The sequence below is a fragment of the Sceloporus undulatus genome, chromosome 6, assembly GCF_019175285.1.
Source record: "Sceloporus undulatus isolate JIND9_A2432 ecotype Alabama chromosome 6, SceUnd_v1.1, whole genome shotgun sequence".
NCBI classification, from domain to species: Eukaryota; Metazoa; Chordata; class Lepidosauria; order Squamata; family Phrynosomatidae; genus Sceloporus; species Sceloporus undulatus.
In genome coordinates this window covers 122,942,430-122,958,284 of record NC_056527.1, presented here as the reverse complement: position 1 = coordinate 122,958,284, position 15,855 = coordinate 122,942,430, and the positions used below count along the sequence as shown (strand labels likewise).

Below are 15,855 nucleotides of genomic sequence, written 5' to 3'. Positions count from 1 at the left end.
ATTTGAATATCCAGGATTTGAAAGAACTTGAGGTCAAAGTGGGGGAAAAAACAAATGCAAGAGAAATCAAAACTGACAGATTGCATCCATCCAGACTCAGGGCTTGGACTGCTTAGCTCATAAAAGTCTTGGCTTGAATCTCTTTGTATTCATTCAACAGCAAATATTTGGAGTTGCCACCTCTTTTTTCCTGCAAGGCTCCTAATCTTTAGCACCTTTATAGCAGGCAGGTACAATATGGAATTTGCTATGGTATCTGATAAAGTGGGCTGCAGTCTACAAAAGCTCATGCTAGAAATTTCTCCTTTAGCTGAGTCTGGACTGCAGAAATTATGCAGTTTGACACCGCTTTAACACTCATGGCTCAATGCTATGGGATCCTGGGATTTGTAGTTTTGTGAGATATTTATCCTTTCACGTCAGAGCTCTGGTGCCACAACAAACTACAAATCCCTGGGTTCCATCGCATGGAGCCAGGACAGTTAAAGCAGTGTCAAACTGCATTATTTCTACAGTACGGATTCAGCCTTGGTCTCAAAGGTGTTACCGGATTCCTTTATTGCCAGCATCTGTGGCTGGTGAAACGTCAGAAACACACTCTTCTAGAACATGGCCACATAGCCCGAAACGCCCACAAAAAACTATGGGTGCCAGCCATGAAAGCCTTCGACTTCACATAAAATAGATAATTCGATTTGGCATAAAATAACAGCTAGATTGGCATGGATGCGCCGGAACAACTTACTTAACCACACATACAAAATTAATTATCTTATGCAGAGTATCGGCACTCATCTTTGTTATATTAAAACTACGGTTTATTCAGACAGCTTGAAAAGTCCCAGCCTTGTGAGCCTGAGAACTGTAGCTCTACTAAAAGAAATTAATAAAAAGGATGGGGGATGGCTACTACGGAAAAGGGCTTGGGTTTACTATGCACATCATGCTCCGCGCACATTCCTAAGCTTCCCAGATGTTTGACTGCAAGCAAGGTTCCTGGGCCTGTCTCTGCCGCCAAATGTTTCATTCCACCTCTAGATGCAACCTGTGCTCCTGACAAATGGCTCACAAAGCAAGGGGTGGGAATACAGTAAAAGGAAAGAGCTCCCTTTAATAAAAGGAAGGAGCTCCCTTGGCTTTTCTGGGAGTCATTTGCATTAGCAATGGGAGCCTTCTAAGCTTTGAGAGGGTAAGTCCAGGTGGGGAGGAAGGAGAAGCATCCTTCCACACTGTCGACCGACTCACATTTTTAATAGACATTATATATATAATGCTAAAAACAGGCCTGCGTCTCTTCCATCTGTAAGTGCACCACTTGCGTCTTGCCAGTTCAAGTGTGGTTTTTATCCGCCATGCATTTTTTATTTCCATCCATTTGAATTTTCAACACCGGCCAAATCATAAGAGGATGGAGGGGAAGAAAATCACAGCACATTCTCTTGGGGGGGAAGGCATGGATTTGAGTGGACGGATTCATGAAAGGGGAAGATATCGTCTAGGAAGCGGAATATTCTTTTAACTCTCGAACATGTTTGATTCGGGCGCCCATGGTGTCCCGATGCTCACTATGCATTTCCGAGACTCGCCACCTGTTAGGCAGCCTGTGAGATTAGCTGCCTGCTGTGGCCAAGATGTTAAAAATGTGCTCATCCTCTTATATAGATATATAAAAGGCTTTTAAAATCAGTTGGAGAATTGTAGTCTATCATGAAGGCTGGCCTAAAACACAAAGTCAGTGTAAAGTCGTGAGCTGAGTGTTAGGCTAGGACTCTGGGAAACCCGGGTTTGAAACCTTACTCAGGAGGGATGTAGTTCATCAGCAACTACATCCTCAAAAGAAACAATGAGCATTTGCTTCCTGCTGCGAGAGCAGCGTTGGAAATTGTGCAGGTTTTCAAAGACCATTCACTGTTTAGGACTTTGTGCAAAATGTGGATATGTGTGAAGTTTGTGCAGAATAAGTCCCTCACCACAGTATGTTTTGCAAAGGAAGCGACATCTTTGCAGAGAAAATCATGTTTCAGCATAGAAATATATTTTGTGCGTGTGCCGAAAATGCTCTTTTCTGCGCACAAAAGCCGTGGGTAAATTTTGGGCACAACAGGGTCCAAACCATTCCAAAGATTCTCGTCAGTCCAGGATGATCACCAGGGTTTCCAAACACTGGGGAAACACCTTTCTGGACCGTTTTTGGACCACTCAGAAATATGGATGACGGAATCCATGGATAGTGGGATCTGTGGAGATGGAAGACTGACTGTATTTTGTTTTAATGTTGACTTTCTTGTATATCTTTAACTGTAATGTAACCATTTTAATTTGCCAGCTGCCTCATGTCCCAATTTGGGGGAAAGGTAGGGTAAAAATAAAGAGTAGGAAGAGAAAGAGGTGGCATAACACTTGATAAATTCATCTCAAAATGAATAAAAACGCCCTTCAAAAGTAACTGAAAAGTACCCAGAAAACACAACTCGTCGCCACCCAAAAACCAACAATGACACCACCTCCACTCCTTGCAATAGTTTTGCAATGTAACTTGGTTACTGTCCCCAAAAGGACAGCTGATCCATGTATGTTACTTGTAATTCATTCGCCCCAAACCCTCTCTAACCCCTCACCTTGCACACACAAAATGAAGATATTTCAAACAAAGCGTTTGGTTTGGGGAGGGAGGGGGACAATCGACTTACTCTTGACAAAGCATACAAATTGGTAATTTTCCATACCGTTCGGTGGCAGGAGATGTCATATATTTGAATAGGAAAGCTGATGATGAGATTATAGCATTCTGAACCGAACTCCCACCCAAATGCAATTCTCTTTCACCTGCCTTCGAGGTCTGCGTCAGGAACAACCCGAGCGAGAGTTAGCAGGCAATGTGACGGCAACATTACCCTGGAATTTGCTGGAAGGTCAGAGAACAGCAGATCCAGCAATAAAATTACCCAAAGATGAAAATTGCTCTCTCTTTTTGTCTGTTTGTTGACGGTTCCATTTTGCATTAATTGGGTCCAGCTATTACAAAGTCAAGCCGCTGGGTCAGTTTCTTTCCGCGTTATTTCTTTGTTTTAACAGATTGCATGAATAGCAATTAGGAAGGCCCCCATTTCATTGTCTCTGCCGCAGTTACAGAAAAGGACAAAAATTACCAAAAAAGAAATCCTGCTTTTTCTAGGGATGTGAAAGTAGCCAGACTCATTTTTGTAACATTTCAAAAACAACAACAACAACAACAACAACAACAACAACACAGGTATACTAACCCAGCATGGTGTAGTGGTTTAAGCCACTACAACTCTGGAGACCTGGGTTCAAATCCCTGTTCACCCAAGCAAGCTCATCTCATTCACTTTCCACCCCAGAAAACCCAGTGACAGAGTTGCCATAAGTCAGAAACAACTAGAAGGCACACAGTAACAGAATACTAACTCATCCTGGTTCATTCCCAAGTTGCAAACCACACAAGTTATCACCCTCCCTTAGACTTGGAAACGTAATCTGCTTTATTCCTTGGCTTGCCAATTCGTTTTTACTAGTTTTCTTGTATTTTTCTTTTCTTTTATAGATTGTTCCGATCTGTTGGGGACAGTCCTGATTAATCCTCTTTCATTCCACTTGTTCAACTGCTTTTCAAATGTCCTGGTTTCTCTCTCCTCTCCTCCTTTGGTGCTCAGCATATTTCAAGTGCTGCAAACTGAGCTCAAAGTGCAAAAGCAGCTTGCATTCAGTTAACTCAGTAAAGAGGAAAGGAGAGGGGGAGAGGAAGTCTTTCCTTTCCCAGCAGGATCAGGCAAAAGCAAACTGCTGCAGCCTCTCCTAGCTTGTCTCCTTTTTCCTGTTCATAATGCTTACCATCTTGACCACACTCTGATGTTGCTTGGTCACACTGGCCTGTTACAGACTGCCAAAATAAAGCTGCTTCAGGTCTCTTTGGAGGTATGCTGTTTAAATGATGCATGCATCCTAAGAATCCGGAAGCTGCACCAAAGCTGCACTCCAATGCTTAGGAATAGAGTGTGGCTTTGGCGTGACCTCTGGACTCTTAGGACCCATGCATCATTTAAACAGCATACCTCCAAAGAGACCCGAAGCAGCTTTATTTTGGCAGTCTGTAACAGGCCACTGTGTCCCCGTTTTCATCTGTGAAATGCTGACGGGTGTGTAAAACACCAGAGGGACATTGAGTTTGTAATAATCTACTTATGTTCAGGTATTGTGATAGACTAGCCAGGAGCAGGAGCATGTACATAAGCTGAGATTGCTAGAGCCTCAATTCCTGGGTCTGTCCTCTTTGCCAAGCAAACAACATACTGCTGCTTTCCACTCCATTCTCAGCAACAACCCATTCTCACAAAAAACAATATTTTAATAGGTTTGTACCATCTCTCCGTCCCAGTAGTTTTGTGCAATTGGCAACCTAGATACTCAAAAACACCCAAGCGCCTTTTAATGTCCATTAGTGTCACCCATCATTGACCAGGCTCCTTTGCATCAAGTGACACCGTCATTCACAATGATCTAATGAACAGTTCTCAGTGCTTTCCTTTTGCCGTATTCTGAAGATCCCCCAGGAAATAGGTTGCTGAAATAGGGCAGGGAACGTGCGCACAGGGAGTGTGCATACACTGTTCAAGGCTCTTGCAGCATTATGCTCCCCCTCCAACTATACTCTGCTGGTCTTAACAGGCAAGTTGTTGGTATCAATATCCTCATCAATATCATCATCACAGCATGACATGACCAGATGGTTTTCGACTATCCATGATTTTCTAATAATTTATAAACCAGGGAGGTAATGTTAAATAATGTGCCATATCCTACCTATAGCAATTTTATTCACACGTTTTGTCAGTCTGCTTGGAATTCCTTCTGGAGCATCTGCCTCGACTGGAATCACATCACAATCACTATCATTACCACCAACATTATCTAAAAGGTTGGAACAAAATGCTCTTTAATGCCTCATAACCAGTGTGGCGTAGTGGTTTGAGTGTTGGACTATGACTCTGGAGACCAGGGTTCAATACCCAACTCAGCCATGAAACCCATTAGGTGACCTTGGGCAAGTCACACTCTCTCAGCTTCATGGGAAGGCAATGGCAAACTGCCTCTGAAGAAACTTGCCAACAAACTCATGAAAAGTTTGCCTTAGTGTCACTAAGGACCCAAACAGACAGGCCAAAATAAAGTTGCTTCGGGTTACTTTGGAAGTATGATATTTAACTGACACATGCATCTTAAGAGGCCAGAAACTGCACCAAAGCTGCGATCCAGTCCTTAGCATGGAGTGTGGTTTTGGCGCAGCTTCCTGCCTCTTAAGATGCATGCAGCATTTAAACAGCATACCTCCAAAGTGACCCGAAGCAGCTTTAGTTTGGCCTGTCTGTTTGGGCCCTATAAATTGGATATGACTTGAATGCACACAACAACAACAACAACAACAACCTACGTCTTTCAGACCATACACAAATGCACAATCACCCTCCCCCAAAAAACCATTTTGAATCACATCTGCGTACCTTCAGTAGTGAGAACCAGCTGGAAACATTTACAAATTAAGACATGTAAACCAAGATGTTGCACTCGACCTTTTTTTTTAACATGAGCCAAACTTAATATGATGCAAGAACAGTTTCTTGGTTCGCTCCCTTTTTTATAAGAAACCGAAAAGCAATCTTGGATGCTACTGAGACAAGAAGTTCAGCCAAGGATGCTTAACCGCTTCATTTCTAGCTGCTCTCTGCACCGAATCTCTTCCCTTTCCCTTCTGCCTCAAGGTCCCAAATCATTTCAGGCACTGAATGCCGTCCCTTGAATCCAGGCTGGAAATGTATTGGCAGCCGAGGCAACTCAGTCACCGTAACACAATCCTGAAGGCCTTTGGGCCTCTAGGGTCTGTCTCTGACATTACGCGCCACGGTTCTCTCACCTCGTAATGCGCCACGCGCTGAGACTCCGATATTAGCTGAGCGCTGCAGACTTTGCAGTAACTTTCTGTGAACAGGTCTTGGTCAATATCCGAAGACTTCATCTGCTTAGAGGGAGACAAAACACAAGCAAATGATCTTTTTAAAAAATGCCATCATCGTGGCACATAATTGCAGCAAATATCAAACAGCGTTTCACAATGATCCATGAAAAGAGCTGAGCAAATAACTTTTTTGTTGTTGTTATTTGTTCCCCCCAAGAAGAGAGTTGGCGATAAAGTCGAAATTGGCATTACAATTGAATTAGACTGTATCAGACGAAAGCCCGGGCAATTATTCAGAATGTAGAATTGCAGACTCTCGGTATTTGAGTCATCAGTGTCTTTAGCAATCCCTACCAATCCTGGGAGGATTTGCAAGTAAGCAAAAAGGTATGGCCCGGAACCATCTGCGGGGAGAGAAGAAAACCTGATTAAATCTGAAAGTCGTCGCGAGTCAAGCCACCTCCAGTGATCAGGACTCACAAAAATCAATCATTATCTGTCCCCGGTTCCAAAGAAAGATGCCACATGCACCTTTTGGTTCTGCAATTCGGAACATTAAAAACCAGAAAATGTATGAAATGTATCAAATGTATCATAGTATTCTCCATCTTTACGTACGGCTGTGAATGCTGAACAGTGAAGAAAGCTGATAGGAACAAAACTGATTCGTTTAATATGTGGTGCTGGGGAGGAGTTCTGTGGATAATGTGTTAAAAAGACCAATAAGTGGGTCCTGAACCATTTGAATAATGGAATAATGAAGCCTGAATAATCCCTAGGAAGAAGGCTGAACTGAGGTTGCCAAACTCTGGACATATCACTAGAAGACAGGACTCACTAGAAAAGAGAATAATGCTGGGAAAAGTAGAAGATAGTAGGAAAAGAGAGAAACCTCATTGCAAGTGGATGGAACCCAAGGACACCTTGGCTATGAATTTGCAAGGCCTGATGACCATTGATGACAGAGTGACTTGGTGGTCTCTCATTCATGGGATCACCATTAGTCAATGGCAGTTAACTATTATTATTATTATTATTATTATTATTATTATTATTTCCTCACTTTTTCCCAGAGTAGGACTCTGAGTGGCTTACAAAACTATAATACAGGCACAGCTTTAAAATGACATCATACAATAAACATCACATCAATAAATTTAAAAGTGCTTAAAGGCATAAATATTGGGCCACACATGCCCCAATTTCCTCTGCAAAATGTTGGAGAGGGTGTGCTACTCATGTTGGGAGTGCCTCCTTTGCCATTTGTACATTTGGAGAGCATGTCGTACATCGTGACATGCCACCCCCTCCAACATTTCACAGATGGAAACCGGGAGATGTGTGGCTGAGCAATGCCAAAGTGTGGTCAAGATGGCAAATGTTATTAATGAAGAAAGACAGGCAAGCTAAGAGAAGCTGCAGCAGTCGGCTTTTGCCTGGACCTACTGGAAAGGGCAAAATTCCACCCCTTTCTCTCGTCTTTCCCAAAGTAATGGAACGCAAACTACTTTTGCACTTTGAGTTTGCAGCAACTGAAGCAAGCTGAGGATGAAGAAGAAAACTGAGAAAAGGAGGAAGAAACTAGGATATCGTAAAAGCGGTAAAAATAGGATTAATTGGGAGAATTGGAGGGCATGGCACACAATGGACAGATGCTCCATTCAAGAAGAGAGGAGGAGAATGAGCTGTTCCCATCCTCTATCAGCCTGTTTTCTCCTTTTTAACATTATGACTTCCTTTCAACGAAATATAAGTATTTCCAGATTGCTAAGTCCCTTTCTGTATCTTTGTTAGAGATACATAGATATAAATTGAATAAATTAAGGCCACCTGTTGATTTCGCATTCAAGCAAGAGAGAAACAGCTCGTGTGCTAGTTACTAGGGTCTTTACGTATTTTCTGGCTCATTTATTACATTATATAAGCCGCCATAAGGGCTCCCAGAATGGTTTGCAATAAAACCAAATTAAAACAATCAACCATTAACGCAACTTCAAGCTAAAAAAAAAGGCCTAAAAATAGCAACTAGTCCAACGCCAAAGCAGCAACAGCAACATCATCCCCATGGAGACCTAGGGTGCATACACTGTAGATATAATGCAGTTTCACACCACTTTTAGAGCTATAACTCTGCTATGGGATTCTAGCATCCTGGCATCCTAGGTTGGGTTGGGAATGATGGGTTGTTGAACGAGACCCATTAGATCTTGCTAACATAGGCAACAGTGAGAAATGTCGAGAGTTATGATCCACATGGAGATCTCCATAATTCCTGCTCCTGGACTAGGAGGTCTCTCAGCCCTAAACCTTGTTCAAAGAAGGCAGAAGCTACTCTGCTCCAAGTTCCTTAATATGGGTTATTCTTTCATGACACTTGGCTTGGGAACACCAAGATATCCTTGCAGAGGATCCTTCCAGCAGAGGCCACAGCATGCAATGAACTGGAATGGCAGGGATCAGAGCAAAAATGGTGCCAGCGCAGTTGTGTTCCTATCTCTGCCCGCCTTTTTGCTGTGGTTGAGATTCCTTTAATTCCAGGATGGAAAAGTGTGCCCCATGGGCTGTGGAGTAGCCCCAAAGGTGGGTCCAAGGGGTGAGTTGGGGGGTTCCAAACACGGCAAAATTGCTTCCCACATAGTAGGCATTTGGGGGGCCGTTTTAAAAACTTGTTAAATTTAGGTGCCCCAGGTCTGGTGCATCTTCCAAAGGAGTGCAAAGGAGGCCTCTCCACCCTCTGGCAGTTGCCCACACTACTTTTATTTGCTGTACTTTATTATTTTAGGTGATTTAATATTTTATCTCAAGGGTTAAAGGGTCAAAGCACTTTTAATGCTTTTTAAAAGAGGCTCCGATCGCGTCGTCTTGTTTGAACACATGTTTACGCATCTGGCTGGGTAGGCAACTAAATCTGGCAAAACAGCAATGCTTCCGGGGACCCACATCCAACTGAGAAGGAAGCAGAAGGCCCTGAAAACAATAAGGAAGAGTGTCATAGCTTGTTAACGTTGAAGATGGAGTGGAGGAGTGGTTGACAGCAAGGAGCAGATGGGACCATGGGCAAAAGGCCCACTTTCAGTCTCAACTGTCCAGGGCCCATTCAAATGGATGGATTGCATCAATCACCACTTTGTCGGCCCATTGGTTTCAATGGGTCTACTCTGGTTGGAATTAAAATTTTTTTGCTGGGTAAATTGGAGTCTGAGTCAGTTGAGCTGAAACAGGAGCTGGAAATGAACAGCTGGCAACAGCAACAGTAGAGATAAGATTAGTGAATTGGCTGGAGAGGTGAGATATAAGTCAGAATTACATAGGGAGAAGCCAGCTAGAGGAATTAGTGGCCGGAGTGGTGTTAACCAGATCAAATTGTTAACTTGTTTTTCTTTTCATATAACCCTGACTCTAAATATTGCTAAGGTTCTGAGCTCGGAAAAGTTGCTTCGTTGGACTGCAGTACCCAGAATCCTGAGCCAGCATAGCTTTTGTTGGCTGGGGGATTTTCAAAAAAGATCATGAATATAGGTTGGAAGAGACCATAGGGCCATCCAGTCCAACCCCCTGCCATGCAGGAAATCCAAATCAAAGCATCCTGAAAGATGCCATCCAGCCTCTGTTTAAAGACCTCCAAGGAGAGGAGACTCTGTCACCTTCCGAGGGAGTGCATTCCACTGTCGAACAGCCCTTACGTTCAGGAAGTTCCTCCTAATGTTCAGGTGGAATCTCTTTTCCTGTAGCTTGCATCCATTGTTCCGGGTCCTGTTCTCTGGGGCAGCAGAACAAGCTTGCTCCCTCCTCATATGACATCCCTTCAAATATTTAAACACTGGGGAGTTCCACTTCAAAACAACGTTTCCAAAGTGCTCTCCTTATTTTGGTGTAAAATAAAATAAAGGAGGCGTAGCTAGTGGACTAGGGTTCAAAACAACCTTAACAGATTAGATTGTTTGGCCAAAGCGACAAAACATATTTCATCAGGGATAAGTGTTGCTAGATTTCGGCTGGGGAAAAAATGAAATGCACACATCATTTGTCGACCACAGGCTAAACATCAGTCAATAGAATGATGTGGCAGCCAAAAAAGCCAATGCAATGCTAGGTTGCATCAACAGGAATACAGCTACCAGATCAAGGGAAATCATCATCATCATCATCATCATCATGGGAAATCACAATATCACTGTATTCTGCTTTAATCACTCCTAACCAACAACACTATTGTCCGCTTCTGGACATCACCGTTCAGGAAGGATATAGACAAGCTGGAAGGTGTTCAGGGGAGAGTTACCAAGATGATCCAACATCTGAAAGTCAAGCCCTATAAGGAACAGCTTAGGGATCTGGGTATGTTCATCTTTACATATCTAAAGGAAGCTTGTTTTCTGCTGCTCCAGAGATTAGAACATGAACCAATGGACTCAAATTACAAGAAGAGATTCTACTCCTGATGGCAAGATATGCTCCATTTTGGAACAGATTGCCTCAAAAGGCTGCAGACCCTTCTTCTTTGGAGGTCCTCAAACAAAAGTTGGATGGACACCTCTGAGAAATGGTTTGGCCACTTATATTCCACGTGGCAGGACACTGGGCTCAATAACCCTTGCAGACCTTTCCAGCTATGATTCTATTATCTAAGTTAGTCAGATCAACTGAACAACATGCGTTTTAATCATCCTTCATTTTCCTATAGTACGTGACATTTCTGTGGCTAGACCATAAAAGAGACTTCGCTTGCAGGCATGTAGTGATGGGAGGTAGAAATAAGACTATTGCTCCCAAATATGAATTATGCCCCCCAATAAAGTTTCCATTCATTTCCCAAATTGTAACTTAACATTTCAGCTAAGCCTTTACAAAATCCAACTGAGGCGTCGAGAGAAAAGAACATTGCAGAATCCTACAAAACCCTAGCACTAAAGCATCATGAACTTACTAAAACACTGCGCAAGTCCAAGGAAGGCTTTCTATGCATCTACATTTTTCATGCTGCAGAACTCGCCTTTGGGGCACCTACAGTGCGAAAACTCATTCTCAGCTTTGAGGTATGTGCTGACATTATAAAGGTGTTCAGCGCTTTGTCGGAGAAAAGCAAATTTAGAAATCTTGGCTTTTGGAAGTAACACTGTTGAAGGAATGACAAGTGTACAAGGGTTTCCCCCCTTGCAATTCTGCAGAGAAATCATAGAACATTAGACTTCATTAACTGCTCAGATTATTAGAGTAGGATGAATTGCACAAAATGCACTTAACTCCTAGTCATTATAACTGAGTTTACATGACTAAATTGGCAAACATGTTGCAGTTTAAGGTTGTTTGCTTTGCAGAGGAGGAGCTTCATGGCATTCTTTCTAATTCGAATGCAATAGTGGGGGGTTGTTTTTGACATGACCTATGAAAATTTATTTCCGCAGAAACCTCTTTTACATCAATTGTGCACAAACCCTTCTGCCTTGCATACATCTCTTTCTCTCTCTCCCTTTCATGAAAATCGTCTGGCTACAATCCTGCACCATTTGGTACCTTGTCCGATGCAAGGGAGGTCTGTGAACCTGGATGTCTCTTCAATGGAAATGGTCAGACGGGTGATGTCTCATTCCCTGGTGCTTTTTGCTTCAGGAGGTACTGGATGAAGCAGATGCTGGAATGCCCTTTTCAATTCCCATTTCGTCTCTGTCTCTCTCTCTCTCTCTCTCTCTCTCACACACACACAGGTATGCAACCTTACCAGGAAGGAGGTCTAGCAAAAGAAATACTATTTGCCTGTGAGAGTGGACATAGCTACAAGGGAGGGACAAAACAAGGACTTTGCCATCCTCCAAATCATCATCTTCCTCATTATCATCATCATAACCACCATTACAGTAACATCCTTGGTTTCTGCAGAGGTTTAGTTCCATGGATAACAAAATCCATGGAGGCTCAAGTCCCACAAAATATAACAGCATAGTGAAATGGTGTCCCTTACACCAAATAGCAAAATCAAAGTTTGCTTTTTGGAATATATATCTTTTTGGAATGTTTTCAAACCAAGGATGGTTGAATCTGTGGATAAAGAATCCATGGATAGGGAGGACCAACTGTATTTATATCCCAGTTTCTCCCAGTAATGGGACACAAGGTGGCCTTAGGTATGACATTTAACACAGGTAATTGTACTAATCTGATAAAGTTTTTGAACGGTGACTATGGCCCCATACAGACAGGCCAAAATAAAGCTGCTTTGAGTCACTGTGGAGGTGTGCTGTTTAAATGATGCATGCGTACCAAGAGTCTGGAAGCTGCTCCAAAGCTGCGCTCCAGTCCTTAGGACTGGATCATGGCTTCGGCATGGCTTCCAGTCTCTTAGTACGCATGCATCATTTAAACAGCATACCTCCAAAGTGACTCGAAACAGCTTTATTTTGGCCTTTCTGTATGGGGCCTATATTTGTCACTTTTGAGCAATGATAAAGGGAAGAGTCACCCTTCTAAAAACTCTAACAACAGCATCCAATTACTTTTGGCACGTCCTTCGAAAAGAGTTGTTTCAAAAAACAACTTTCCCACTTCTGAATATTCCTTCCCTTGGGTTTGTATGCTTATGAATCCTGGCTGGATGTTTTACTTAATTAAAGTATGTAAGAGGTGGGTGTGCACTTTAAAATTGAGAAATCCATATTCTGTGCTCAGAATATTGCAAGAGATCAGGGCAGGGGATCCATATATGCATAATTGATTTGGGGCCAAATTCCAATTTTCCAAAGGCCAGATAGTTGACTAGGTATCAAGTTAAGGAGCTGAACAGAGGTCAGCAAGGAAAGCGTCAGCCAAAGAGAGAGCTGAGAGCATAAGTTAATCAGCCTGACCTCAGAAATGTTGCTAATTGGCATATATTACAGGGGCATGTACATGTATAATAAGTAATTATGTTAATGTTACCCTTGCAATGGCATTATATAAAGATAGCACTGCACTGCCTACAGATACGGAGTTCAGAATAAGCCCCATTAAACTTGATGGGACTTACTTCGAAAAAGAAAAGGCTTATTAAAAATATTAGGTTGAAAATAAGAGTGACTACTGATCAGACGAAAAAAATCTGTGTACTCTGGGATGAGAAAAATGAGGACCAATGGATAGCTGTATGTAGGGAGGTTGCTTTTAGAGATGCAAATGTTGCATAGGATAAGTCCTGAATTGCAGAGAGTCTTTTTAGGCCAGGATTCTTCTCAATGGGTTTTCTCAGCCCACCAAAAACAAGTCATTATTTGACCATTTGCAAATGTTTTTTCAATAAATAAATAACAACAACAACAACAAAAGAAAGCATGGTCTTCTGCAGTGAAAACCAAGTCCCAAACTGTGAATAGATTCCAATAAGTAAGCAGTTTCCAAGGACTTACTCATCGCAAGAAGAAATTAGCTAAAGTTACTTCTTCCTTCCTCCAAAAATTAAATCAGCCAAGATTTACATCCCTAAAAGGAAGACATTTGGTACTAACAACCAGATGTCTTCACCATTCTCCATGTCTGTTACACAGCAATTTTCCAGGAGCAACAGTTGACCAGAGGCAGGTATCTGAAAATGGATGCCATCCTTAGTCAATAGAGCTGCTCAGCTGTTTCCTTCTTTCTTCTAGGGCTCAGAGGAAGCCTTCCAAAAGAAAATAAGCAGAAGCTGGGTAAATCAGCTGGACAGAAACATGTTGCAAAACAAACCACAGCCTCTCTCCTCCTCCCAGCCTTGGCCAATAAAGTGATCCTCAGATGCGCTTTGCATTCTCAATACCAAAAGCCAGCCGGCCCTCTGTACCATCCACAGCTGATAAGGAATGCAAGAGCCAGAGAACAGAGCAGTGTGCTTGGCTCACCTTTTGTGAGCTTCGGCCTTCCAGGGAGATTGTGTATTAATGCACAGCCGCTATTTGCCAGCTGGACTCCGACCATCCGGCTGCGTCCCAAGCACTTAAGAGCGCTGCAAGTCCTGAATATTTCAAGCATTCTTATTTTACTTTATCCTTCTTTTGCTTTGCTTCCTCGGTTCTTTCCTCACCCTCCCCATCCCACACAATGGCTGTTTTGTCCACTTGTGTCGGTTCACAGACGTCGGGTTATTATTTATTGACAAATGCACAAAATCCCTCACTGTCAAAGGCTGCGCGGCAGTTTGCCGGCAACATTTCACTTTTGTCCAAGCTGTAACTAACTTTGCTTGCCGACTCAGCAGCATCCCTGAAGGTAAATGGGGCTTGAGCAGGAAAATAGGGTCTCGAAATACCTAGCATGGAACTGGTCTTTTCTCTCCCAATAAACCCCACATATCTATGGGAACTGTTCATGAGAGTAAATAACCCAAAGTCTGGATTGGTTGCCTGCATTGGAAAGTCTAAGTGCAGGAAAATTACTATTCTGTGATTCCACATAGAGCAAGAAAATCCTGGGTGTTGGCATCACGATTTAGCATCCTGAGAATATTAGTTTCCACACAGCTTCAGTCCAAACTATCTGAAAAACCATCTAGCCTTACATGTGCCTCCCCAAGTCTTAATATCCTCTCTCAGATGGATTTATTTCAGTGCCACATTTCCACAAGGCTGTGTAACCAGATCTCAGGGCCAGGCCATGAATCTCCAGTTTTGGTGGATCGTCTCCAGCTGGGAAATAAGGCTACAAATTCTCCAGTTCTTGGTGGGCTTAGCTGCAGGCAAGAGGAAAGCATTGGGTGCAGGTCTCCAACTCAGCTAGTAGAGAAGCAGTTTTCTGCAATTTCCAAGGCTTAGCTGATTTGTGGCTGCAACTTGCAAAGACTGGGTTGGGGGGCTGTATGTTTATAAAGGCAGGCTCTGTATGCTGGGCACCCCATGTTGACCTCAGAGCAAGTGACTCACAGCAGCAGTGGATGCAGCACAGTATATGCAGCCTATGCAGGCAGCTGTAGTGACACAGAAATGGAAAGATCTGGACTAATAGGTATATTTTTAAAATCCGTTTTAAGGCTGTTATACCTAGTTTCTGGTGCAGAATGTGTCGGACATCGTCCAGATGGCTCACATCAGTAGGGTTTGGGATGTGCGACATTTGAACAGGAAGACACCAGAATAAGGAGGTTGGAAGGGGACTTGTGGCCCATGCAGACTTGGGTCTTAGTTCGCTTTCTTCTTCCCTTCCCAGCAAAAGATCAATCCTGGCTCTCCCAGCCAAATCAGGACAGTTGGAAGGGCTGTCATCCCAGTCGCACCTCAGCCACTTTGCTGTGAAATGCAGGCAGAACAAAAATCATGCTGCTTCTTTCATCAAGAAGATCCCTCACTGTTTTCCCTGCTATCAGTCCCATCCAAGCGGGGGTCATGAAAGAGACTGGGATGCTGTCGCATTGCCCAGGTATGAGTCAAGGAGGCTCATGACACAGCTTCCGGGAACGGAGCGGAGATCAGAAAGAATGCACCCCAGCTGCAAGTGGTATTAAAGAAGACTGCCAGCCACCCACATCACAGCATGCTCGGCTTTTCATGTGCCAAGCAGCCAGATGTCTTCCAGGAACTCCCCCTGATTAAAATTGAGCTCCCTTTCCCCCAAAAAGAGCAGATTCTTCTGCTGCTACCCTTTTATTCCTTCCAAATATCTCTTGGTTGTCAACTGGGAAGGGGCAACGCAGCTGTGCTCTTTCTCAGATGGGCAGATTTGGCCACTGAGCCTCTACTTGTTGATTCCGACTCTGTTGCTTTCCTTCAGTTGGCAGAAGGTTCTGTATTTGTGCTCAGAAAACAAATATTCCTACAACGTATTCTCCTAATTTTTAAAAGTTGCAAAGATTTCCTGTGCAGAAAAACATTGTTTCCTCATCAGGAAACCTGTTTTCTCCAGAGGAAGCAGGTGTGGTTTTCTGCACAGCCTAATTCCTCTGCAACTGT

At 43.2% G+C, this 15,855-nt stretch overlaps 1 protein-coding gene across 9 annotated transcripts in view; it reads right to left on the bottom strand.

Moving 5' to 3' along the window:
- The window catches only part of ZMAT4 (zinc finger matrin-type 4), a 109,866-nt gene that overhangs the window by 73,306 nt on the left and 20,705 nt on the right, over positions 1–15,855 (bottom strand). For 5 of the 9 annotated variants that reach the window (XR_006104642.1, XM_042475212.1, XM_042475208.1 and 2 more), the window contains one exon: positions 5,930–6,031. Coding sequence is in view for 8 of the 9 variants with exons in the window: in XM_042475212.1 (XP_042331146.1) it covers positions 5,930–6,031 (102 nt within the window). In the remaining variant the exon portion in view is untranslated. Of the gene's footprint in view, positions 1–5,929; positions 6,035–11,485; positions 11,504–15,855 lie in introns of those variants that run through there. The other 4 variants (XM_042475209.1, XM_042475214.1, XM_042475211.1 and 1 more) reach the window with 2 other exon arrangements.